General features: G+C 49.7%; 1 protein-coding gene and 1 non-coding gene across 3 annotated transcripts; both read left to right on the top strand.

Annotated features, from left to right (window-relative positions):
* Positions 1-12,626: 12,626 nt before the first annotated feature.
* Rrp1 (ribosomal RNA processing 1 homolog (S. cerevisiae)) lies at positions 12,627-25,308 on the top strand. Of its 2 annotated transcripts, none has more exons than NM_010925.2 (13): positions 12,627-12,850; positions 14,184-14,266; positions 14,647-14,704; positions 16,451-16,536; positions 17,196-17,257; positions 19,975-20,104; positions 20,191-20,255; positions 20,384-20,745; positions 22,086-22,165; positions 22,963-23,060; positions 23,226-23,245; positions 23,704-23,820; positions 24,686-25,308. In NM_010925.2, the coding sequence occupies exons 1-13, from the start codon at positions 12,718-12,720 to the stop codon at positions 24,874-24,876; spliced, it is 1,485 nt and encodes a 494-aa protein (NP_035055.2). In that variant the 5' UTR covers positions 12,627-12,717; the 3' UTR covers positions 24,877-25,308. The 2 variants fall into 2 exon arrangements, with proteins under 2 accessions (NP_035055.2, XP_006513401.1); XM_006513338.3 differs by having other exon boundaries at positions 12,696-13,021; positions 24,686-25,286.
* On the top strand, positions 17,125-17,195 carry Mir6907 (microRNA 6907). Its single transcript, NR_105872.1, has one exon. It is a non-coding gene; the product is annotated as a microRNA 6907 (primary transcript).
* Positions 25,309-26,897: the final 1,589 nt, after the last annotated feature.

Below are 26,897 nucleotides of genomic sequence, written 5' to 3'. Positions count from 1 at the left end.
AGAGCGACGGGGCGGGGCGCCGCACCCTCTCGCTCGCTCTCTTTACTGTCACCACCCTCCGTTCCAGGCAGAGTCAGGAGACCCAGGCTGGGCGTGGGCGGAGGGTGAGGCATGGTGGGTGCTTCACGTCCTTTCCCTGAACGGACGCTAAGAAGGGTTTGGAGGCTGGGAGTCCTGATTGCCCCTCAATGGTCGTGAAGTGATTGTAGGAGTATCTCTGACCCGGCTTAGGGGCTTCCGGGTCCTCACAGGATGCAGAGATGTGAGAAGGGGTCCTAGTCTTTCCATGGAGTAGGTGGACACGAAGTACAGCCCTGGACATCTCAATTTCCCCTTGTCCTGTGACTATTAAGTGGGGGTCTTGATGGGTCCCTATCCCTCCTTCCATAGAGTGGATACAGAAATAGATGATTGAGGACCTAGAAGTCTCAGATCCCTGTTCCTTGACCCCTGGCCCCATCCTTTCCTCCCCTCCCCAACGTGGACTTAGTTTTTGGGTCCGGATAACCCCATGAAATAAGAGCTTATCTGGGAATTCCATTCTTTTTGAATGACATGGCCTTGTCAGGCGGTAGGCGGGGCTTGGGGATCCCAGCCCCAGCCCCACAGAGCTGGGTAGGTGGTCTATTCTGGGTGAGACTCTATTCTCACACACCCAACACAGGCTGGGAACCATGAGGACCCCGGATATGCCCTCTGTCAGTGCTCTTACTTGAGTGACCTTCAAACCCGAGTTTCCGTTTGCAAAACTGTCACAGTTGGATAGCAGGACATGATGGTATACACCTGCAATCCTGGCACTTGAGAGGCTAAGCTAACCTGACTATGCAGTGAGACCTTGGCTTAAAAAAAATAATTTGGGGGTGCAGAGGTAGCTCATGGTAAGGGGCTTGCCACGGAAGTGCGACAGCCTGAATTTGATATTTGGAACCCAGTCAAAGAGCCAAGTGAGGGGCTGGAGAGATGGCTCAGCAGTTAAGAAAACTGGCTGCTCTTCCAGAGGACCTGAGTTCAATTCTCAGCTCCCACATACTAGCTCACAACTCCAGTTCCATGGGATCCTATTTCTCCACCCCCTGGCCTCAATGGGCACTAGGGATGCAAGTGGTGCCCAGACATACATGGAGACTTGTGGTGGTGGCAGTCAACCCAAACTAAAACAGAAGTTAGTACCAGACACTGGAGTATTGCTGGGATTAGGCCTGGCCATGCTTTTGTTTGGAGGAATGTGGATTTTGGGTTAGAAAAGCAATTGATCACTTAATAGTTCATAGGGCCATAGTAGTAGGAATATGGAAGACAGTGGTGATGAAGGTGATGTGAGCTTTGGGGGTCTGGTTCAAGAGGTTTCAGAGGACAAAACTATTTGTATGTGGCCTACAGACTGTTCTCGAGCTTTGGCTAAGAACGTGGTTGCTTTTTTGCTCTTGTCTAAAAAGTCTTCGTGAGGCTAAATTTAAGTCTTTGGGATTAGTTGAGCTGGCAGAGGAAATTTCAAAATGGCCCAGTATCGACTCTCTTGTGTGGTTGTTAGTGGTCACTCTTATGAAGATCTATAATGAAAAGGAGCAAGCTGAGGAAGTAAAAAATACAAAATGTACAGAAAAGGGGGCACCAGGAAGTGGAAAGGAGCTAAATCCTGTTTTTTAAGGAGTTAAACAGGTAACAGAAAAGCCAAATGTTTACATAAAGGGAATGGTGACTTCAGGGCAAGAGTCTGCCCAGCTAAGCTTTCAGCCTGTGAAAAGGAATTAAAAGAAAGTTTAGAGCCAGGTGTGGCGGTGCATGCCTTTAATCCCAGCAGTTGTGTGAAGCCAGTTTTGTCTTCAGATCAAGTTTCAGGACAACCAAGCTCAGGCAGTGAAGGAAAGCAGGGGGTCAGTTCCCAGCCTCAGCAAGCAGCAGAACTTGGCAGCTTCGGTCACATGGTTCTGGCTTTAGAGGCAAGGATAGAAGACAGGGGTTATGGAATCTCCCTCTGAGGTCAAGGGAAGCTGCTGAGGCCAGGTATTGTCATGGGTGGAGGCCTATAGAGGCCATCACGTGAAGCTATGAAGCCTGGATTGCCTTGGAGAAACCAAGATATTGGAGATACCAGAGCCGAGGGATAGCTGTTGAGGAAAGCTGCTAACAGGGAGTGGAGCCAGCCCAGGAGAGAGAGGAATGCTGCAGCCAACACAGCTGAAAGAGTTGGAAATCTGAAGAGCACTTTGGCGTCAGACTTGGAGATGCAGAGCTTGGACTTTGCCCAGCTGGTTTTAGTCTTGCTTTGGTCCAGTATTCCCTTCCTGTGCTTGCCTTTATCCCTTTTGGAATGGTGATGGATATCCTGTGCTATTATATGTTGGAAGTATGTGATCTGCTTTCTGATTTTGATTTTTGCAGGGACTTACAGTTGAGAGATTGCATGAGTCTCAGAAGAGACTCTAAACTTTGGATTTTAAAAAAGTTTGATGGGGGTGGGGGGCTGGAGAGACGGCTCAGTGGTTAAGAGCACTGACTGCTCTTCCAGAGGTCCTGAGTTCAATTCCCAGCAACCACATGGTGGCTCACAACCATCTGTAATGGGATCTGATGCCCTCTTCTGGTGTGTCTGAAGACAGTGACAGTGTACTCATGTACATAAAATAAATAAACAAATCTTAAACAAGTTTGAGACTGTTACAGATTATCAGGACTGTGAAGTTGGACTAGATACACTTTGCATTATGATATGGCTATAAGCCTGTTGGGGCTAAGGAGTGCAATGTGGTTGCTTGAATAGACATTTCTCCCATAAGGAGGGGCACTAACAGGAGGTGTGGCTTTGCTGGAGTAGGTGTGGCCTTGTTGAAGGAAGTGTGTCACTAGGACAGGCTTTGAGGTCTCAGTTTCCTCATGCTGCCTGTGGATCAAGATATAGAAGTCTCAGCTCTTTCTCCAGCCAGCGCCACATCTACTTGCATGCTACAATGCTTCCTGGCATAAAGATAATGGACTGAACCTCTGAAACTGTAATCCAGGCCCAATTTAAATGTTTTCATGAGAGTTGCCTTGGCCGCGGGTCTCTTCCCAGAAAATAACAATAACAAAACTCTAAGACACAGGCAAAGCACCTCTACACATTTTAAAAAATCAAGACAGGTGGGATGGCTGGCTCTTACAGTTCCTGCATAGGACAGGTGAATCCCCGGAATGGCAGGGTAGGCAGCCTGATCCTTATCCGTGAGCCAGATCCAAGGGAACAATCCTATCTCAAAAAATAAGGTGGACATCTCTTGAGGAATGATGCTTGAGTTTGAATTCTAGTCTCCATGTGCTTGCTCCAACATGTGTGCCCATGAGCATATACATGTATGCATGCATACACGCATGCACACATACATATAATAATAAAGAATTGATTGAATTGATTGTAGATTAAATCCCAACCTTAGTAACTCTCTGGAAGAAAAAGAAGGAATAAGTGTTTATTTCTATTATATATTATATTATTTATAATAAGTCTCTATAACCCAGTTAAGCCTGGCATATCCCTGACTAGTAAAAACCATCGAGAGCCAGGAAGCTGTTTGACACAGTTCACGAAGCAAAGCCGGATGCTGTCTTCGCCACTGTGCTGTCTTTAACCTGGGTTTCTGATCGCTACGTGTTACATCTGTGGGGGGCTTTTTACATTAGGATTCATTTATGTCTTTTCCCCAGAAAATGATTTCTGCTCTCAAAGAAGTAAACTTATCCAGCCTTACTCGAGAATCTTCATTGCCATGGAGATTGTGAAACGGACAAAGACGTTGGATCGCCCTAGAGTTCTCTTGGCACACCTGCCCCTAAGCAAACTCATTGGTGATGGCTCGGATTGCAGGCTTCCTCCTATATGTAGTCTATAGGACATTGCCCCCAGGGGAAAAAAAACTTAATAACAAAGTTAGTTTGCCTACAACAACCTTTGATAATATATATAGATGACATAAAAATAATATAAAAGAAATATAAGAATTTACCAACCATAAACAGACTGACTCACCTTAAGTTATGATGAACTCTTAAAAGACACAGAGAAGACAAATGAATAGAACAGGCTAGCCTGCAGCCTGGGAGAGCTTTCTAACTTTTAAACCAGGCTAACTCACAGCTGTACCTCAATCACTGTGCAGTGTTCAAGGCTTGGGAGCTCGCTTAGACTGACTCAGATGTTTTTCTCTCTGATTAATGGTTCACTGTCCTGAAGAACAGAATGTCATATGTCATAAATGCTCAGGTAGTATATAAATTTATTTGAGTATGATAATGACCGTTCTCTATTTGTAACATTTGTCCGGGGACAAAAACGATATGATCTATATGTCTTTTGAAATCTTAAGGTTGCCCTTTTTTTGTGAAATGTGTAAAATAATGAAACATCCTGGTTGTTAGTCAGTCAGACACACAAGATTCACTCAGTCATGATCTCTGACTCATTCATCTCTCTTCCACCTGCCCTCATGTGCTCTGTTGGGACCTGTCTGATGCTGGGGCTGGCCCTCTGGCTCTGCCCACTATAAAGGGAAACTACAGGAAATAGGGGCCCAGCATGTTGCAGAACAGGCCAATCAGGGTGCTGCCTCCCATGCTGGGGTTACGCTTGGTTGACTGGCAAGGGACACCACAGGAAAGAGACAGTGACTTTGCTGGGACCCCTCTATGTGAGCCATCTCTAAGGGGACAGAGAGCTCACAAGAGTGGATAAGTCAAGGGAGCGAATGTATAATTTTATTTTGTTTTGATTTTTTCTTTGTGTGTATATGTATCCACACACATGCGTGTTTGCATATATGTGGGTGTACCCTGTGCATGTGTGTTCGCATACATGTGGGGAGGCCCAAGTAGATGTCCGGTGTCTTCCTCAGCTTGCTCTCTACCTTGCTCAGTGAGGCAGGTTCTCTCAGAGCTTACTAATGTCTGGATAGCCAGTTGATTCCGAGGCTACTGTAAATAGCCAGCCTGTTCCAAGGAGCTCTAGTCTCTGTACCCTGTGAGAACCACGTTGCCCACCCAGCATTTATGTGTGTTAGAGAGATCTACACTCTGGTCTCCACACTTGGTGCAGAAAGCACTTTATCCTCTGATCCTTCTGTCTCCTCCCTGTTGGTTCTTAGTTTTGATACCTGAGCCCGTAGGTCAGGCTGGTCTTGAGCTCAGATGCTCCTGCCTCAGCTTCCTCAGTCTGGAGACTGAGAGCGTGGACCAGCAAAAAGGTTTGCCTTGGTTGCTTGCTTTTTGGTTTTTTTGGAGACAGGGTTTCTCTTTGTAACTGTCCTGGCTGCCCTGGAACTCCATTTGTAGACCAGGCTGGCCTCAAACTCAGAGATCTGCCTGCTTCTGCCTCCTGAGCTACCACACCTGGCCCAGTAAGAAGTTTTATGTGTCTGTGGCTATGAACTAAGAGATAGGCAGAAATATATATATATATATAATGTATTTTTATTTATATGAATACACTGTAGCTGTCTTCAAACACACACCAGAAGAGGGCATCAGATCCCATTACAGATGGCTGTAAGCCACCATGTGATTGCTGGGAATTGAACTCAGGACCTCTGGAAGAGCAGTCAGTGCTTTTAACCCCTGAGCCATCTCTCCAGCTCCAGAAGTTCTTTTTTTTTTTTTTTTTTTTTTTTAATCTTAGAATCATGGAGGGAAGCAGGAGAGGAGATGCAGACCACGGAGGGGTAGTTTCCTTCTTGGCTACAGCTGCTGACTCTGCTCCTGACAGACTAGAGATGCAGGTGGATTGTGCCTTCGAGATTTCCCCAGCAGACAGACAGTTCTTTGTTGATACTGCCTTGTGGGTGCCCACACTTTCCCCGTAGGAGGTGGACACCTGTGGAAACAGACAGGCCAGCCCCAGAGAAAACAAGTAAGGCTGTTTATCCAGGGCTCACTGTGTGAGGGCGTCAGTGTGTCATAGTGTGGGTAGAGACAGAGGCAGGAAGAAGAGGGGAAGGCCTAACAACTAGAATTGGCCTTAAAAGGCTAGATTCCTTGCCTATTAAAAAAAAAAAAGTTTATTCATTTATTTATTTTATGTATATATGAATACACTGTCACTCTCTTCAGACACACCAGCAGAGGGCATTAGATCCAATTACAGATGGTTGTGAGCCACCATTGGTTGCTGGGAATTGAACTCATGACCTTTGGAAGAGCAGCTAGTGCTCTTAAACACTGAGCCATCTCTCCAGCCCCTTCCTTGACTATTTTGCTAGACAAACCCTTTACCAGTGAGCCATATCCCAGGCTCTTTAATTCATTTTTCATCATGACACTGGGTCTAAGCTGCCCAGGCTGGTCTTGAACTCATTCACCTTTGTGCACTGAGCGAGATCATATTCAGTTACCCATGCCTTTAGATTCTCCAGCCTTGGCTTTCTGAATAGCTGGGATTACAGGCTTTTACTACCAAGTCTGCCCAAAAGATGACTTAAAGATATCATAACAAGTAGGCTCTTGGCTCTACCTGTTTTTATAAAACTCAGGACAAACAAACCCATACACACCCACCTTTGCTCAATTCTGCAAGAATTAGGTCAGCATGAGATCACTGGGAGAAGAGGCTGGGGACATGGAAAGGCACACTCCTTTCTGTGGCTGACTAATAACTCCTGCAGATATCTCTGCACTAAACCCAAGGCTGTGTTCTGTTCCCAAGGCTGTTTGATGGACAAATAGACAAGACACTCCCGACCCCCTTCCCCCAAGTTGGAAGCCAGCATGGAAGCAGAGACTGTGTCATCTCAGCACTTAGATGGCTGAAGCAAAATCAGAAATTTTGAGCTATTTTAGACTATCTAAAAAAACAATAATGAGCTGGGTGTGGTGGCACACGCTGTTAAACCCAGTAATTGGGAGGCAGAGGCAGGTGGATCTCTTTGAGTTTGAGACAAGCATGGTCTACAGAATGAGTTCTAGGACAGCCAGGGTTGCACAGAGGAATCCTGTCTCACAAAACCAAAATAAACAAATACTACAAAAAATAATAAATAACAAATCCCTGCCTTGGGAGCATATGGTGTCTATGACATTGGGAAATAGGTTTATGACCCAAATTCTTACAGATTAGACTAGAGTGGCTAGCTTGAATCCTAGCAATCCACCTACCTTCACCTCCCTGTTACTGGGGTTATAAGTACCTGCCATTGTGCCCAATTCTTTTTTTTTTTTTTTAAGATTTATTTATTTATGAGTACACTGTCGCTGTCTTCAGACACACCAGAAGAGGGCATCAGATCCCATTACAGATGGTTGTGAGCCACCATGTGGTTGCTGGGAATTGAACTCAGGACCTCTGGAAGAGCAGTCAGTGCTCTTAACCGCTGAGCCATCTCTCCAGCCTCCCGTGCCCAATTCTTTAATGGGCCCGGGAATCCAATTTAGGTCCTCAAGCTTGCAAGGCAAGCGCGTCAGCAACTGAGCCACCCAGCTCTCTAAGTCTACTCTGAGGTCTATTTTTATGTACCGCATTGCTGCTTTGATGAACTTTTCTGTCAGAGATTCATGCTGTGTCCTACTGAGATTCATCTCCAGCCTTGGTCTCTTCCCCTGTTTCTCACAGTTGTGATGAGTCAGCTCTGGCACATGTGTTTGTCATTTCATTGCCGGCTCTGTTGCCAGTGAAACGTGCCAGGAGCTCCTTTAGGTAGGGACCTCCTTTTGCTCACAGAGAATAGGCCTTGTGGTGGCCCACTTCTTTCACCCTAGCCCTCTGGAGACAGTGAGAGGCAAGTGGATCTCCAGGCCTGGCAGGGTTAGCTAATGAAACAGGGTGTGGGGTTGGGGGTTGGGGGTTGTGATGCAGAGAGAGAAGTGGGGGAGGGAGGGAGCAAGGGAAAAAGACAGCTTCGATGGACAGTATGAGGAGGCCGACAGAGAGAGGGAGAGAGAGAGAAAACACTATCAGCGAAATCTCTTACAACTTTCCAGCAGGTGAGGAATCCGGCTATAACTCCAAGCCAACTTTGGGTCCATAGGAGGAGAGTTGTTTGTTCAGAGTGGCAGAGGTAAGGGACACTTACCTACAAGTCCCTGCTGCCTCCATAGAAAGTAAAGAGTGGTGTGCCCGAGTTGTGGCCTGATTTCTGAGGGAAGGAGGAGGCAGCCAGACAGAGCCTCAACTTTCCCAACTTTTTCATTTACATAACAAACCAAATAGAGGAATGTTTCCACAGATAAGGGAGGGAGAGGGGGAGCCTCTGGGCCGATGGGTGTCAGGATCCAGGGATTAAATGCTTCATAGCGTCTTTCAGACAATTCTGTCTCTCCTGAAGACCTGGGATGCTGACATTCAACCTTGTCTTCCTCAGGCCTAGGGACGAGAGCCTGGCCTCATTGCCACATACAGACATGTGACTTGTGGCTGCAGAATTGTCAGCTACAGCCCCACGCAGCAGGAAGCATCATCTATGTGTCCTAAGTCCAACAGGTGACACCAGTGACTGGGAGTTAGATCGCTCCAGGTCCAAAGCCAGAAACCGTCTTGGGATGTTTTAGTCTGTGTAGCAGCCAGTGTGTGTCACCTACCTCTGTGTGTGACTTGGTGTTCTTGGAGCTCCAAAACTGTTTGACAAAGTTAACTATCAGGACATCTAAACTAAGTGAATCCACCAATGTCTCTTTCTCTCTTATGCCCTCCCTCAACCTTCCATATATGTATGTATGTATGTATGTATGTGTGTGTGTAAATATCCTATATATAAATACACCTTATATATACCATTTGTGTGTGTGTATATATATATATATATATATATATATATATATATATATATGTATATATATATATCACACATACCTTTGGAGTGCCTCCTACTCACCTCACCCATCTTAAAAAATTTCATTCAAAAAATTTGTTACCAGAAATCTTGCGACCTTCACCCCCTGACCTATATTTGTGATTTCTTCAAAAGATGGAGTTTGTTTGTTTGTTTGTTTGTTTGTTTGGGACAAGGTCTTACTACAGAACTCTGATTGGCTCGGAACTCACAGGGCAGACCCTGCTGACCAGGAATTCATGGAGATCCACCTGTCTCCGCTGGGTGGGACTACAGGCCTGAATCGCCACAACCTTAAACAACCATTTGACTTGTAGGCTGCTCTCTAGTCGGCCTGCTAACTCAGTTCTCTGAGTGCTCTTCAGCACCTTTCTTATGCCCTCATACATAAATCAGGGTATTGCCCTCTGCTTCCGAGACTCACACCTGGTTACTTGATAAGAGAGAAGAGGCTCCACCCTAGGTCTACTACACCCAGAGTCTCGAATTCAGCATCTGTTGTCCCTTGAGTGGCCTCCATCTCCCTTTCCTATGAAATAATTCCAATCTTTCTTTCTGTATATTTATCTATCTATCCATCCATCTATCTTTCTAAATATCTATCATCTATCTACCTACCTACCTACCTATTTATCATCTATTTTTTTAATCAATAGCTTTTTTTTAAGATTTATTTATTTATTATATGTAAGTACATTGTAGCTGTCTTCAGACACTCCAGAAGAGGGAGTCAGATCTCATTATGGATGGTTGTGAGCCACCATGTGGTTGCTGGGATTTGAACTCCAGACCTTTGGAAGAGCAGTCGGGTGCTCTTACCTGCTGAGCCATCTCACCAGCCCTCTATCATCTATTTATCATCTACCTATCATCTATTTATCATCTACCTACCTATCTATCTATCATCTAAGTATCTATCATCTATCTATATCTACCTATCATCCATCTATCTATCTATCTATCTATCTATCTATCTATCTATCATTTATCTATCTATGTATCTATCATTTATCTATATGTCATCTATATATGGCTCTCTCTTTACACACATAAACACTCATGCACACATATGCACACGGGCACTCTCTCACACACACATGCACACACTCACACATGCAGCGCCCATGGCTGTAAATGTTAGATCCCATGTCCCCAGACACCAAGCCACCCACCCCACCACCTCAACCCCCACCCCCCACAGCTTTCATCTTTATTTGTCCTATTAGGATACACTCCAAATCACTCAGGTAAACTTGGTCCTGGCTGTCCTGTCCTTCAGCTTACACCTCTTCTCCTTTGGAAAATCTTTCTTTGGACCCTTCCCCCGTAGCAGGCTATACTGAAGCTGAGCACTGAGCCTGGATCTTGGCTGACTTCCTGATTGATGTCACCCAACCCTGGTGTCTACAGGAATCAGACAAATAATAGTTTCTTCTGTGACCTGGAGTTTGGGAATGGGTAAAGCCAGGGAGCAGCTGCCTACTCTAACCTGTCCATTGTGGAACATTCCAAAAGTTGGACTTGGGCAGCTGACTATGGGCAAGCCTGGCCCAAGCAAATACTAATCTTTGTTCTAGAGATTTGCTCTTTTCAAAAGCAATTGATGAGTGTGGTGGTTTGAATATGCTGGGCCCATATAGACTGGCACTATTAGGAGGTGTTACCTTTGCCTTGCTGGAGTGGGTGTGGCCTTGTTGGAGGAAGTGTGTCACTGTGGGGGTGGGCTTTGAGATCCTCTTCCTAACCATGTGGGAGCCAGTCTTCTTCTAGCAGCCTTCAGATGAAGATGTAGATCTCGGGCTGGTGAGATGGCTCAGTGGGTTAGAGCACCCGACTGCTCTTCCGATGGTCCAGAGTTCAAATCCCAGCAACCACATGGTGGCTCACAACCATCCGTAACAAGATCTGACTCCCTCTTCTGGAGTGTCTGAAGACAGCTACAGTGTACTTACATATAATAAATAAATAAATCTTTAAAAAAAAAAAAAAAAAAAAAAGAAACATCCCAAACCAGCCAACTAATAAAAAAAAAAAAAAAAAAAGAAGATGTAGATCTCTCAGCCCCTCCTGAACCGTCTCTGCCTGGATGCTGCCAGGTTCCCTCTTTGATGATAATGAACTGAACCTCTGCACCTCTAAACCAGCCCCAATTAAGTGTTGTCCTTATAAGAGTTGCCTTTGGTCATGGTGTCTCTTCACAGCAATGGAAACCCTAACTAAGGCACTAATTACCATCTTTGTGCTTGAGACTTGTAGACTTAAAAAGCATCCATGACTGGATGTTTAGGACCAGATCCTCCTCCTCCTAGTTGGTACATAATAAACAACCTGAGGTTCCAAGTTGCAATGGTAGTGAGTGTCCCAATCAGAGTGCTCACACCTAAGCTGAGCCCACCTTTTCTGTCTGTGTGTCTGTCCTGTATTTCTTTACTTCTCCCAGTTGGGGTTTCAGTACTCAAGCCTAGCAGGACTTGGCATATACACATATGTATAGGTGGATATATTTACTGTGTGATGTGTAAGTAGAGTCTGACCATTAATATTAGTAGTTTAAGATAGCTTGCCTAGGGCTGGAGAGATGGCTCAGCGGTTAAGAGCACCGATTGGTCTTTCAGAGGTCCTGAGTTCAATTCCCAGCAACCACACAGTGGCTCACAACCATCTGTAATGGGATCTAATGCCCTCTTCTGGTGTGTCCGAAGACAGTAACTGCGTACTCATATAAATAAAACAACAGCAACAAGAGATAGCTTGCCTAAGTCAAAGAAACTGGGTTGACTTTAAAAAGCGTGGCCATAACATTGATGTAGTCTATCAAATTTTTTGTTATTCAGTAAATTCTGATGTTATAGAAAATACAGAATTGTCTATGTTCCTGTAATAGTGCTTAGACATGCCCTCTCCCACCCCAGTTGCTTATTCCTCTTCAGTCAGACTTTCAACAACCATCCCTCCCATTTTTTCCAGCATCTAGCTTTTCAAATACAGCCACCTTCCTTGCCTGACACTTTAATCCTGGGCTTAGCTGGCCTATGGTGTAGCAACGAACTGGCAATGTTATGGTACCACTAAGTCCAAACGTCCACTGGTCTTGGAAATTTCCCCCAGCAAGTCATCAGACTTCTGGTGGTCTTGGGCACACCAATGAAACCTGTAATTGTTTTGTATTCTAATTTGACATTTCAGCTCTTGGGCTATATGGAAAAATTTTCCCAATAGTGTCCCAAACGATTGTCACCACACATTTCATGAACCAGGGCACACTCAAGTTTTGCACACTCACTGTGCTTTCTATAGTGTATTTGCCTGCCTACCTTCATGATAGGTACCTGCACCCTGTCCCATAATCTGGATCCTGACAGCCTTCTTGCTTTTCTCTTTCCAGGAAAGTGGATGCTCTACAAGAGGCTTGGTGGGGTGGATTTCCCTGAGGACTAAGGTGTTAGGGATCAGGTAAAGTGTTTCGGGTAAAGCTCGTAGTTCTCGGCGTTGCAGGGTTCATGCACACACCCAACCTCCCCCCACCCACACCCCACACCCCAACATGGCTCAGGATGCTGAGCCAAGGGCAGCTCCACGCAGTCCTGCTAAGTGTTACAGTTGAGGACAAGCTGGGCCACATCACGATCTTCTTGTAATACAGCCACTCCTGCTGCAGTAAAGAGGAGGGCGAACCCAAGACAATGCTTTAACCTTTTCAAGAATCAGAGATGCCCTAGGCTTACACCAGACCATCCTCCTCCCTGCAGGGTGCAGTTGCGCCTCTCGGCCACTGAGAGGCGGTAGCGTACGCCAGCATCGTCCAGGACGTTTGACGTCTAGCTGGGTTGTGTCGCCTCAGTGTGACGTTCAGTGGTGACGAGCGCGTGTCGTCACTCGAGCGCCCCAGCGGAAGCGTCGAGTGCGTGGTCTCAGGGTTCTCCTCACCATGGTTCCCGGAGTGCCGCTCCCGCCGGAGATCCAGCTGGCGCAGCGCCTGGCGGGCAATGAACAGGTGACGCGGGACCGCGCGTTGCGGAAGCTGCGGAAGTACATCGAGGCCAGGTCGCAGCGGGCGACAGGTACGCGGGCGGGAGGGCAGGCGAGCTCCGCTGCGTGGGCCCCGCAGGATCCGGCCTTCGTCTGCTGTTCTACTGGCTTAGGCTGACCCGATCGGTCTGCCCGCTTTTCTTCCTTCTGTAGCTTGCTGGTGCTCTTCCGCCGGCCTTTACTGGTGTCCCGTGTTCTTAAAGGTGTGTTCTCGACACCCCGTTCCCAGGATGTCCTTTTGCAGAGCGGTTTCTGTGCTTCTGGTCCTCAGTGAGCGACCCCTTTCAGCAGCCTCCGCGTCTCTTGGATATCCCTCCGCAGATGCAAATTATAGATTCCCTGAGCAGTGGTTTGGCCGAGGTCACGGCTGTATGCTTTGGGAAGTGTCTCAAGGCAGTTTTCCACGCTCTAGTCAGAGAACCCCAGCTTGGGGAATGCGCTTCGCCAAATGGTGGCGATGTCCTTTGCTTTTGGATATCCCTCCGCGGATGCAAATTATAGATTCCCTGAGCGGTGGTTTGGCCGAGGTCATGGCTGTATGCTTTGGGAAGTGTCTCAGCGCAGTTTTTCACGCTCTAGTCAGAGCACCCCAACTTGGGGGATGCGCCTCGCTAAATGGTGGTGATGTCCTTTGCTAGCCGGAATGAATAACTTTCACCATTTAATCTCCGAAATGTCATAGTATAGCTACAGTTCCTTGGTCTGACACTGGCTTAATTAATCACTGCATTAACAATGGGCCATCTCCCGGTCCCGAAAGTGTTGGGTTTCTTTAACTCTATGGGACTGATACCTGCTTGCTGGTGCATGGAGTTACTGGAGGGTTGGGGGGAGGGGCTCCTCCAGGCACCGTTATGGCAGTTCTGTTGGAGAATGTTTTGAGGGCGGGGCTGGCTGCCCAATCATATTTTTTTAAGGTTTATTTATTTATTTAATGTATATGAGTACACTGTAGCTAGCTGTACAGATGGTTGTGAGCCTTCATGTGGTTGTTGGGAATTGAATTTAGGACCTCTGCTCGTTCCAGTTGGCCCCACTCACTGAGGTCAGCCCAGCTCGCTCAGTCCCTGTTCCGTCTGGCCCAAAGATTTATTTATTATTATAAATAAGTACACTGTAGCTGTTTTCAGACACCCTAGAAGAGGGCATCAGATCTCATTAGGATGGTTGTAACCTACCGTGTGGTTGCTGGGATTTGAACTCAGGACCTTTGGAAGAGCAGTCAGTGCTCTTACCCGCTGAGCCATCTCGCCAGCCCCCAGTCGTATTATTGTTAAGAGTAGTTCAGGCAGTCATGTTTCCTTCCTGGCTCGGGAAGGTAGGTTCCAGGGCTCACTAAGTCTCACTGTTGCTCTTGTGATGCAGGTGGTTTCACTCCAGATGAACTGCTAAAAGTATGGAAAGGACTGTTTTACTGCATGTGGATGCAGGACAAGCCCCTCCAGCAGGTGGGTGCCTGGGAAGGTAGCTGAAGAACCCTCACAGGAGTTGGTGGGGGACTGAGGGGCTTATGTTTAATCCTCCACCCCACCCCTTAACATAGCCAGCACTGACTCCTGCTGTTTATAGAGAAAGTGATGTTTCCTGCATAGTAGGTCTTTTTTTTTTTTCCATGTGGTTGCTGGGATTTGAACTCAGGACCTTTGGAAGAGCTATTGGTGCTCTTAACCACTAACCCATCTCTCCAGCCCCATAGTAGGTCTTTTGCAAGCAAGGAACCAAGGCCAACTGGCAGCTGGTCCTTTGAAGTGAGAGGGCATTGGTAGTGTTGGCCGTCAGAGCCACTGTGCTTCGGGGCCTGAGCGTGTGCTTCCTGTTTCCCTCACAGGAAGAACTAGGAAGGACCATTGCCCAGCTTGTCCATGCTTTTCACACGACGGAGGCACGTGAGTACCCGGCGGAAGCCAGGCCCGGCCGGACCCTGCCGACACCAGAGTCGCTGAGATCCAGAGGGACCAATGCAACAGTGTGCTCTCAAACCTCACGCAGGCTGCAGGGAGGTGGCTGTGTGGATGCTCGTGGCGTGGAACACAGCCCAGTGCCCAACCAGCCTCCCTCAGTTTACCAAACAGACATGGCTAAAGAGTGAAAGGCAGTGGTATGGCATATGACAGCCGGTGTCATGATCCCCGTGGTGTTTAGCTGATGACAGTGACACCCTTTCTCTTAAGTACAGAGGTTTTCAAGCCTCCTAATGCTGCTACCCTCTAAAACAGTTCCTCCTGTCAGGATACACACACACCCCCCACCCCACCCCCGCCCCCAACCGTTAAGTTCTTTTCATTGCTACTTTGTAACTGTAATTTTGCTACTGTTATGAACTGTAATGTAAATATCTGTGTTTTCCAATGGTCCTAGGTGACCCATGTGGAAGAGGCATTGGACCTCCAAAGTGGGAGGTCTCACAGATTGAGAATCGCCGAGGCTAAATTGCTAAATCCCGTGTTTCCCATTCCTATCCCTCATCCAACCTACCTGATGGAATCACTTAGGCAGCCTTTAAACATCCTGAGATCCAGACCCTGCCTCAGGCCAGCCTAGCCCTGGGGCATAGCATGTCTGAGGCTTTGAGGGCAGTCCTGACAGAGAAGCCGGATGCTTGTGCCTGCTCCTGTCCTCGGCGAGCTGGGCTTTAGCTTTATTCGACTGAAGCTGGCAAGTTGAGGGATGCGTGCACGCCTCAGTTCAGGAGACTCCCTCCTCCCACCCCTCTTTTTGGAGACAGGTTCTTACTGTGTCGCTCAGGCTGGTCTCGAACTTGGGAACTTCCTCCTCCTACTTCCCTGGGCCCTGGCATCTCGGATGTGTATCATGGCTTCAGGATCTCTCTTGAACTGAGTGTAGAAGAGGCAGTAGATCTGAACTCCCTGCTCTCTAAGGACCGGCAGCTTTGCTGAGTCAAAGCTGAAGTGACCACTTGGTAACCTGGTGACCAGGCCACCAGGCCTGAGCCATACAAACAGCCCTTTGCTGGCGTAGAATTTTGCAGAGAAGAGGATTTGCCTTCCTTTTGTCCCAGTACCAAGGCTTCCCAGGGCTGGTTCCTCCTGCCTTGTGGATGGCGCCTTCTCTGGTTGACTCTGAGTAGGTGGGTCCACCCTCACGACCTGCTTTAGTACCCTGAACACGGCCCCTCCGTTCACCCCTGGTACATTGTGAAGTGCCGAGGGTTTAGAGCTTCTCTATGAGGTTTTGGCGGCACAGTTAGACTCTGCATCCTATATCTGACTCATCTGTTCCCTGCAGGGTTCATGGATCTAGTTGGGCAAGCGCCAGGTATCTGCCTACAGTTCTGCTTCAGGAATGCAGTTCTGCTGAAGGTCTAGCTTGGGTGTCAGGAGGGCTTTGGTCCAAGCCAAGGCAGGGACAAAGAGGCCTAGGGAGGATGTGTCCCCAGTAATCACTCCTTTCCCAGTACTCCCTCCTTCTTTGTGCGTTTTGTTCAGAGAACAGAGAGTCAGCTTGATTGAGTGTGTTTTGTGGGTTTTTTTTACCCCCTGTGGAGCCTGGAAACCCTCACCTCTGAGCCCTGTGAATGAATGAGGGAGTTCTGTGGGTTTGTGCTGTCCCTCCCTCCCCTTCCCCATGGCTCTGGTGTTGATTGATGTGTGTGTCCTCTCTCTCTGCCCTAGAGCACCAGTTCCTGAAGGCCTTCTGGCAGACCATGATCCGGGAGTGGGTGGGCATTGACAGACTGCGCCTGGATAAGTTCTACATGGTGAGACAGTGTGGCACCAAAGCAGGTGATCCACAAGCCCTGGGTCAATATACAAAGCCAGGCCTGGTTTGCAATATACTTGGCTGCAGAGCTGCTAGAGCTTGGAGTGCCCCCATCTTAAGGGCCAGTAAGAATTCAAAGCAGGAGCCTTGCCTCAGCTCTCCCAGAGGAAGTAAAGCCATTCTGACCACCAGTGAGCCCTGGGCCTAGCACAAGGCAGAAAGGGGACTTGATCACCCCCATCTGTGAAGATCCCTTCTGGCTGAGGACTTGGTCCTTGGCCCTCTGTCTGCATTGTGTCTCCTGCTTGCTTTCTTCTCCTGTGTCGTGCTCCTCTCGGCCAATGAATTGCTTTACAAGGCCCATTTCCTTTTTTGAGAGAATTTTTTTTTCTCAAAAATTGTGAGGCCCAGCTGCAACCTTGGCTTTGTAGTAAGTCTGCCTTCTTCAGGAAGAGCCCAGCGCCTGCCCTGACCATTCCAATCAGCTCTAATCTGTAGTTTCTGCTCACTCAGCCAAGTACAGAGCTTTGATCTCCAAGGCCTCAATCACGCCCCGTGGGACAGACAGAGGCCTTACCTTCAGGAGGCTTCTGGGACACAGGGAGGCTCGATGGGTTGGCTGTCTTCTTACTAACGTGCGTTTCTTTTGTGTCCTAGCTCATGAGGATGGTCCTAAGTGAGTCACTGAAGGCTGTGAAAGCCCGGGGATGGGACGAGAGGTAGGTCCGCCCTGAGAGTCAGACTCCCAGCTCCCAGGCAGCTGAGGGCTGGGACCTCCATCTTCTGGCTCACCCCAGGAATCCCAAGGTCCTCTTGTGATGCCTTGTTGTAGGCAGGTGACCTGTGCATCACTTGGTACCACAGTGGTGCTGAATTAAGATAAGTTTATGAAGTGAAATGGTTCAGATGATGCTGTCTCCTCCAACTGTGCTATCCCAGTTTTCTATAGTCGGGCAGAATCGTGTGCTCTGCTCCCAACACGTGTACTGCCAAAGGCCTACTTTTTATTTAGTATTTATTTATTTATAATTATTTTTTATTTATTTTATTTTTATTTATATAATTTATTTATCTATTATGTATATGAGTACACTATAGCTGTCTTCAGACACACCAGAAGAGGGCATCAGATCCCATTACAGATGGTTATGAGCCACCATGTAGTTGCTGGGAATTGAACTCAGGACCTCTGAAAGAACAGTCAGTGCTCTTAACCTCTGAGCCATCTCTCCAGTCCCCTCAAAGGCCTCCATTTTAACAGGTGTATGGTGTACCATGTGCTGCCATGTGGCCATTGTTCATCTGGCCCTTTGCTTTTGACCACAGTGCTTAGGTGGGCTGGCCCATGTCCTCCAAGCAATGGTTGGCTGTGTTCCTATCTCACCTTGACTTCTGTGGCTGCAGCTTCCACTGCCCTGGGGTTCTGCTTCTACTCCTGGCCTCTGGGACACCCAGGTAGAGAGCTAACCCCCTAGGTGCTGCCTGCTCACTTGTCTAAGCTTGGGCAGCAGGTTCCAAGCCTTGTGGCAGCCAGAGTCCTACAGCACAAAGTGGGTTTCTGAAGGTTTTCATGTAACATTTTTTGAAGTAATAAATGTTTCAACTTTGTTTCTAACTCTAGGTACCATCAACCACTGCATTTTTTTGTTTTTGTTTTTTGTTTTCTTTTGTTTTTTTGAGATGGTGTCTCTCTCCATAGCCCTAGTTGGCCTGTAACTTACTGTGTAGACCAGGCTGGCCTTGAGCTCATAGAGGTCTGCTTCTGCCTCCTGAGTGCTGGGATTAAAGGTGTGGCCCACCACGCCCATTGCCCAGAGGAGTAAGATTAACCCCAACGGTGGTTGATTTGGAGATCCCGCAGAGCAGTGCAGGCGTGTGTGTCTACATGGTGCATCTACATGGCACCACACAGGGATTTTTTTTTTTCTTTTTCTTTTGTTTTGCTTGGGTGATGGCAGCAAGAGGGGAAAGGCCTAGACAAAAACTTTACATGTGATTGCAAGATGTCAGCAATGCTGACAGAGAGCTGGCCTTGGGGCACCAGGCAAGATCAGACATCACACGCACACACACGCACGCCACCCCTGCCTCCACTCAGAGAATGAACGCATGCTGGGCTGTGGTGGTCTGAGCTTTCCTGCTTCAGGGCTCTCTTGCCTGTGGTTTTGAGCAACTTCTTTTTTAATCACTGTTGAGGACTTTGAGACCCGTCTCTCTTAGTCATTTCAGGGCTCCATTGTAGGTTGCTAGTGACTTAACAGAATTTATGGTGACATTTTTAATTTGGTTAGTGTTCTTTGATTTTCTGTTGCAACTTCCTAGTGGTAACAGTGCTGAGGGGCCCTTATCCCTCCCTGGCCTTGGAAGACAAAACATTCGGTGTGTTTGTCTGATGTGGTACAGCCTGGCTCAGGCGTTCCCGGTGTTTGCCACACGCAGTAGTGTCATCTGGAGCTCACCTAACTCTGGTCTCTCGCTGGGTTTTATGCCTCATCTTGCTGTTTGCTTCCTTCCCCCCTGAGCCTGGTAAAGTATCGCGTTTCCTTTCTGGGGTTGGTGACCGTTTGCTGGAGCCGTCCAGGAGTTCCTTAGGCAGCACATGCCACAGCTCCAGGTGGCACTAAGACTACACTGTCATCCGATTAGGAGTCTCATGTGCACCGAGTGCTGAGGGTTCCTTGTCCTCTGCTACTAGGTCCAGGGCTCCGAGACAGTGTAACCTGTGTGCCTGAGAGGGCCACAGCTGCATAGCTTCCTCATGCTGCCAACCAATCAGCATACGGCCGGGGGCCTGTGGCCCCCAGCCCTTGTTGGTATAACTTCCTCTTTGCCTCTGGTCTGTCCTGATCTGATACCTTTTCTAAGTAGTGAGGGTCGGGCAGCAGAGCACCTCACTGGCCATATTTCCACATGTGTCTTGAAGATACAAAAGGCCTATGAGTATTCTAGTATATTCAGTGGTATATTTGTGGCCAAGAGCCACATGTGTCACTCCAGTGTCACATGTCACACAGACCTGAGCCAGCAGGACTCCCTTGTGCTCCTCAAACCCAGAGCTGCCTGGGTCTCTGCATATGGGTGGGAAAGGTCAGGTGTGTTCCTAGATGACCGTACCTGCCTGCACGTGTGTTGTGTGCCTGCCAGAACCCATGTGGAGATCGTGGGGCACCGCAGACCTGCGACCCCATGGCAACCACACTCTTCTTTCTTTTTTTTTTTTTTTTTGTTTTTTTGGGTTTTTTTTTTTTTTTTTTTTTTTTTTTTGGTTTTTCGAGACAGGGTTTCTCTGTATAGCTCTGGCTGTCCTGGAACTCACTTTGTAGACCAGGCTGGCCTCGAACTCAGAAATCCACCTGCCTCTGCCTCCGGAGTGCTGGGATTAAAGGTGTGCGCCACCACGCCCGGCTCACACTCTTCTTTCTTTCTCTCTCTTCAGACAGATTGAGCAGCTGCTAGAGCTGCTAACCACCGAGATCCTGAACCCCGACAGCCAGGCCCCCAGTGGGGTGAAGAGCCACTTCCTAGAGATCTTTCTGGAGGAGCTGGCCAAAGTGGGCGCTGCAGAGGTGAGGTGGGCTCGGGTGAGGGCTGTGGCGTACGGTGCATGTGTCCGGCATTTAAACACACTTCCCATCTCTTGGTTTCCCCACAGCTCACCGCAGACCAGAATCTGCAGTTCATCGACCCCTTCTGCCAGATAGCAGCCCGCACTAAGGAGTAAGTGGTGGGCGGTTCCCCTTCCTCTCAGGCTGCAGTGGCCACTGGCCTCCCTCCCATGCTGTGAGGGTAGTGTGGTATCTGAGAGCCCATACTAATGAGGTCTCTGGCCTCTGCTTCACCCTCAGTTCCCAGGTTTTGCATAAGATCATTCAGAGCATCTTTCAGACGATTGTGGAGCAGGCTCCCTTGGCCATAGAAGACATCATGAATGAACTGGACACACAGAGTGGAGAGGGTGAAGCATCAGATGGTGATGATGGTGAAGCATCAGATGGTGATGATGGAGAAGCATCAGACGATGATGATGGTGAAGCGTCAGATGGTGGTGATGGTGATGTGGCAGACAGTGATGATAGTGATGGGGCAGACGATGATGATGGTGACGTGTCAGACGGTGACGGTGGTGACAATGATGAAGGTGACAGTAACAAGTCCTCAGAGGGTGAGCAGGATCTGCAAGACACACCACCCAAGAAGCTGCCTGCAGGTGAGGGCCCCAGCCTGTCCTATCCTAGGCTCTTGCTGGATTGTTGCAGCTGTCTCTGGGCTGTTCTCTGGAGAGCACCGTGTTGCATGCATGAAGGACATTTGGTTTGCTCTCCTAAGTCGGTCTCAGCACTTGATTCCTGGCTCCCAGCTTCCAGCTCGGTCCCTAGAATGCTCCTACCTAAGGTTCTAGTGCTCCCTGGGTCCTGTGTGGTACCCTGACCTCCCTGTTCACAGAGGAGCCTGCATCCTGGTTTGCTTGTGGTTTTGGTGGTGTTGGGGACGGAACTCTGGCCGTAGGCACTAGGAACTGCTCTAACCTTGCGTCACACCCAAGCCTTTCCCTACCCCTTCTCCTGGACCCTCCACTTCCATCAGTCACCTTTCCTCTGTGCCCCTCAGCCCTGCCCTGCCATGCCCCTGCCCGCCAGACAGTCGGCATCTGCCCACAGTGTAGCAAGGGCAAATGAATGTGCTGCACGCTCTCCTTGTAAATGGCCTCTCACTGGCTCTGGGTTTGGGCCAGGTGTCTGGTTGCAGTGGGCCTAGCTTGGCTTTCTTTGTCTTGATGCTGTGGTCATGGAGTCTCAGTGAGGGTCTTCTTTCAGCTTTGGTGCCAGCTTTAGTGGCCCCCTTCTTGTGGGTCAGCAGGCACACTGCCTGGCATCCTGTGTGTCTTGCCTGTCTTTCTCTTAACTTCTCTTTCTTGGTAGCCCAGACATCCTAAGAGTTTCTCAGAGGAGACCCCTTGATGCCTGCTCATGGCTCATCAGCCACTCTGCACAGCAAACCATCCTGCAGCCGTTGTCCTTGCCAAAGTGTCCCACAGCACTGTTGTCCACAAGCCTTCACTTACAACTATGCTGAGTGGCCTGTGGGGGCACACACCTATACCGTAGCACTTGGGAGGCTGAGGCAGGAGGATTGCCCACGTTCAGGGCTATCCTGGGCTGTGAAGGGAGAACCAGACCACTAGAGCTAACATAACAAGGCCCCGTTTTAACTCTGCTCCACACCAGGAAGGCACTGCTGGCACAGTTCTGAGCACACAGCTCAGCTCAGTGTTCCAAGCTAAGCCAAGCATTGCTCCAGTGGTCCCTGGCCTAACCCACTGCTGGGATAACTGCAGTCTGCCTTTGCTGCCCAAGGTGCCCACTGACCTACACCCTTCCCCTGGGATGCCTTTCCTCATCTCTACACTCCCCATGAGCCCAGCTCCTTGTCCCCTCCCCAGCCTGTGTCAGTGCACGACCAAGAGGGTCCTCAGTGCTTGGTGTTGGTATTGGGGTGCCCCTACACTAGGCATGGTACCTTGAGCTCAGGTTCCGTATTTGTTTTTAGGCACCGCACATAGGGCTGGCCCTGAGGCAGACAAGGAACAGGCGTGGGATGACGAGGAGAACGCTGGCCCTGTCCTCCAGGTAGGCATCCATGTCTAGGCCACACGGTTAGCCTTTACCTTCCAGCCCCACTGCCGGGGGAAGGAGAGCAACGGAGATGAGCAGACAGCCTTCCTGGAGGCTGGCTTTCAGGGAAGGATGGGTAACTCCTGCTCACTGCTGAGAGACTGATGTAGGGCTCCTGCTGCCCTCCTGTGGCATTCCTCATGCTTTAAGCAGGTAGCCTGCACCCCTAGGTCTGCCTCTATTGTTGGGGTGCTGGCCTCGAACAGGGTAGCACAGACTTAGTGATCTGCATTTGGGTCATAGCTCTGAGTCAGCTCAGAGGACGGGTCAGGTGGATCGGGGCGGTCAGCGGATGTCAGTAAGGCTTCAATGCTGACAGCCTGTCACATGAGTAGGTTTGAGTATTTTGGTTATATAGGATGTGTTGATCTCTTTTCATTTGGTTTCTTCCTACCTGTCTGCTCTGGCTAGTTGGGAGTTAAAATCAGAGGGACTTTAATCTCTGCACTTTAGTAGTGAGCTCTATGCCAGCCACACAGTAAGTCCCTGCCTCAAAAAGAAATGAAGTTGGAGAGCAGGCTGCCTTCTGAAGTCTGCTGCTTCCTTGGGGCAGGCAGGGGTGGTGCCTGCTGGGTTGTAGTCTCTGTCTGCAGGCTTTGCTGGCAGATGCTGAGCGAGATGAGTCCGTTTCCGTGGCCAAGCAGAGAATGCCTGTGATGGCCATGTGTCTCCTCAGCCCAGGGAGGTGGGGTTTTGTGTTTGGTCATGTGGACATGAACTGAATCTTGTATTTCTCACATCTTTTGAAACAGTTTGACTACGAGGCACTTGCTAACAGGCTGTTCAAGCTCGCCAGTAGACAGAGCACCCCTTCTCAGAACAGGAAGCGCCTCTACAAAGTGATCCAAAAGTGAGTCAGGAGGCCTGTCTCGCCTCCCCCTGCTGCCTCCTCACAGCAGTCACTGCCTCTCATGTGTGTTGTCCTGTGAGGTGGCCTGAGCAAGGGGAGTCAGGAGCTGGTCCCCCGTGAGGACTAGACTAGCTGAGTGCTGATGTTGTCTGTCTTCTCTTTCAGGCTGCGGGAGCTGGCTGGAGGTGAGGATCTGGTGGGCACTGAGGTGGTCCCTCCAATACACATGTGCATTTGCGCACATGCGCAGAGCATGCGAAATGTCTGCAGCGACCTGTGTCTCGGTGGGGGAAGGGTTAGGCTCAAAGGCTCCACAGCACTCACTGTTCCTCTGAGGTCACTGAGGGGTGCTTCCTGAGGCCATGAACTCATGTCTGGTATTTGGAGGTGAAGCTCACACTGTGTTTGTGTGTTGTGCATGTGATGGGTTTTACCAGCGCCCAGGAGGCCCCACTGCGCATGTGTAGCTTCGTGCACTCCCAGCATTAGCCTGTACTGTCCGGCTGGAATAGACAGTGGCATAGCACATGTGCCTCAGGTGGCCTCCATATTTCCCTGGCCCTGAGCTGGGTCTGTGGGGACCGTGACACAGAATGGAGCTGACCTATCCCCTCAGCACCCTGACTGCCACCCTGGTTCTCAGGCACTTTCCCAGAGGATGATGTCCCTGAAAAAGCCTACAAGAAGATGCTGGAAGGGAGGCGGGAACGGAAGAAGAAAAAGAAGCGCTTGCCCAAACCTCAGCCCCAGAATAAGGAAGGTAGGATCCTGGGTGATGATTAACACATGGGCTGGCTCACCTCCCTTGTCTCCCCTGCCTGTCCTGCCTATGCTTAAGGCTTCCCTTCATGCACAGACCCCCACAGTGCACCTGGCCTGGGGACCACCCTCAGCCCTTGGTGCCTGTGCTCTCTTTGACTGTCTTGCCATCTTTGATCAGAGCCTCGTCTGCCTCGTCTCCTTAGTGGTCCTGAGCCTCTTCCCATGTAACTGTTGGTTTCAGGTTTCTAGCCCTGCCTTCCTGCTGTGTATGTGCTAGCCTGTGACACTCTTGCTAAAGACTGTCCAGGGCTTGCTGTGCATTGTTGGTGGCCCTGCCTGAGCTGACAGTCTTTTCAGGGGTTAACCTGGTCATATGCTAACCTAGGATCTGCCATCTGCCCTGCCAAAGGTCACTGCATTCACCCTGTCTCTGGCCCAGCTATCTCCACACTGAGGCCCATACATATTGGTCCCAGCTGGGCAGTATCTTCTCACCAGCCTGCCCTTGGCATGGCCCCAGCCTCAGCCCAGACACCGTCTTTCAGCTCTGACACAGCAGGTTGAGTTAATGTTTGCTGGTCCTGGGGGTACGGCCCCTGGCCCTCTTGTCAGATAGCCATCTCTACCTCTCTTCCTGCACTGTCTTCACACCCTGCTCCATGTCTGGGCCCTTCACCCTGTCCTCTGGCTAGTCTTTCTGGAGATCAGTTCCTGAGCCCTCCCTGGGATCATCCTGGGACCCAGGATGAAGCTCACCCTGGTCAGCAGCCATAGCTGGTGCTGTCCCCAGTGCTGGCACTGCCGTGACTGAAGGACACCATATTGTCCCAGGAGTTTGCTCACAAGCCTTACTTTGTCCACAGCGGGGAGTGAGGCAGAATCCTCAAGTGCAGACCCAGGCCCAGGAAGGAAGAGGAAGAGGAACAGGAAAACGGATGAGAAGGCTGGCCAAGGGGGTCCTCCTGGGAAGAGGAGGAAGCCCGGGGCTAGGGCAAAGGGGGCTGGGGCCCAGCAACCCAAGAAGAGGATACAGTCATCACAGAGTGCAGAGTGAGGTGCACAGCCCAGGCTGGCACATGGTGGAATGGGGCAGGATACCTGGGCATGCTCCTGCAGCCTCTGAATGCCGAGGTTCTGAGCGTCCGTCCTATAGGGGAGGAGCAGGAGGAGGACGGAAGAAACTCTTGGTTTAGTCCCAGCCTTTAAGCATGATCCTGCCTCAGAGCCATGACCTGCATCTCAGAAAAACACTCAACATTTCACTTGTACATATGCTATGGCTGTGCCTGATCCTAGCCAGAGAGGCCAGAAGATCTGGAGACTGAGTCCAGCCTGGGTTGCAGAGTAAATCCCTGTCTCAGCTTCCCTCCACCATAGTCAGGAAAACAAAACCAAGTAACTGTGTGGTCACTGTCCCCTCCACCCTTGGCTGCCCACAAATAAACTGCGGGTCCTTACAGCACATGGCTGCTTCTCCCATTTTTGGATGTGTGTGTGTGTGTGTGTGTAGGGGTATAGCAGATGTCACTTCCTGGGTGAGGTGTGTATTTTCATCTTACTTTTGAGTTTATGTGCATCTGAGAACCCTTGCAATAGAGCCTGCCCGTGGGTTCATGCTCTGTGCTCCTATCTCAGACTTGCATTGTTGAGGGTTTTCAGGAGGTTCCTGAGACTGAAGTGACAGGGCCATGGCAGGAGAGCCTGGCTGTTGTCACCACCTCTCTTTGGGACACTGTACACAGCATTTATAGAGACCCCAGCTGGCAGCCTGAGCATGACCTGACTGGGCTCTTATTCTGAATAGAGCAGACTCAAGCCCTGCTGCTATGGGCTTGTCCCTTCCTTGGGGTCACTACTGGGGCATCCAGGGCTGCAGGAGGCCAGGTCATGGGAGGAAAGACAGTGCCTAAGCAGTCTCTGCCCCTGGACGCTGTGGTAGCCTAAGCACATCCCAGAGTGCACAGGAGACAGCATTGGGTGGTGTGGGTCACCATTCTGAGAGAGCTGCTTAGGACAGTCACTGGGTGTGACACCCTGGTTCTAATTGAGTGAGGCCCTGGGTTCTACGCCTGTTTCCCCTGGGGGAGACCTGCAGCCAGCACCACCATGTGAAGCACTTCTATGTCTGCAGTCTCTTTAGTAACTGCTTGACTCCAGACAAGAATCACCAAGTCCCTCAACATTGACTGTGGATCTTGACTGATGGAGATCAGGCAGTGCCATGCACCCCAGAGGATAACATTATCTGTGCGAAAGTGGCCATCTTCAATCCCGTGTTCACAGCTTTGAGAGCAGTCACAAGGCACATACCCACTGTCTCATTCGTGAGATAACAGGATATTCTCAGAACTGGGCAGCCGCCAGCAGTTACACATCTGTTACGCCTGGTGAGCCTGCTCCCTGGGTCGGCAGCCTCTGATCTGCGTCATGTCGGTGGGGGGTGGGGGTGGGGCTGCTCTGCACAGGCGCACTTGGGATTGTGCAGTGATGCATGGTCTTTGCATGTCACTGAGCTGTTCTCAGGGCTCAGGCCTCTTTACTGCTCTCGGGGGGTGGGGGGGAGACACCCAGGAGTGCAGCTGCCTGGGCAGCTGTTTGAAGAACCACCAGGCTTTTCTGCAACTCACCTGTTGCGGGTCTTCCGAATGACAGCCCCTGCTCCCAGTGTGAACCCTCGCCTGTCAGTCCGCGGCTTGGCCTCCGACATACAGCCCCAGACTATGGGGGTGAACCAGGCGACCCAGCAGTACCCCCTGTTCACAGTGTGGGAACTTGCCATGCCCTGTCCTGTTGGGTGTGGCAGTTCATGCGGATGCTCACCTGGCTACCTTGTTCTTTTCTGGGCAGTCCAGTTGATCTAAGGAGGTGATGGACCAGGAGAGGCTCTGCCTCTTTGACTGTGTGACCTCCATCAGAAAACAGGCCCCTCCCCAAGCCCATACACACATGAACAGACACATACACACATGAACACAAACACACATGAACACACACACACATGAACACACAGGAGAAAAGGAATTTCTTGGTACTGATGGGGAGGTGGGTTTCAGGACCCCCACAAACACTGAGCAT

This window comes from Mus musculus, chromosome 10, assembly GCF_000001635.26.
Source record: "Mus musculus strain C57BL/6J chromosome 10, GRCm38.p6 C57BL/6J".
Lineage (NCBI taxonomy): Eukaryota > Metazoa > Chordata > Mammalia > Rodentia > Muridae > Mus > Mus musculus.
The sequence above is the reverse complement of the archived record's forward strand: the minus strand, read 5'-3'. Positions and strand labels throughout refer to the sequence as shown.

What these genes read in the sequence shown, in the direction of transcription:
- Rrp1 (NM_010925.2), top strand. Translation starts at nt 12,718, where the DNA reads ATGGTTCCCGGAGTGCCGCTCCCGCCGGAGATCCAGCTGGCGCAGCGC. An exon ending in AGGACAAGCCCCTCCAGCAG is followed by an intron (nt 14,267 to 14,646) that starts GTGGGTGCCTGG and finishes TTTCCCTCACAG; the next exon opens with GAAGAACTAGGAAGGACCAT. An exon ending in GCTGCGGGAGCTGGCTGGAG is followed by an intron (nt 23,246 to 23,703) that starts GTGAGGATCTGG and finishes CCTGGTTCTCAG; the next exon opens with GCACTTTCCCAGAGGATGAT.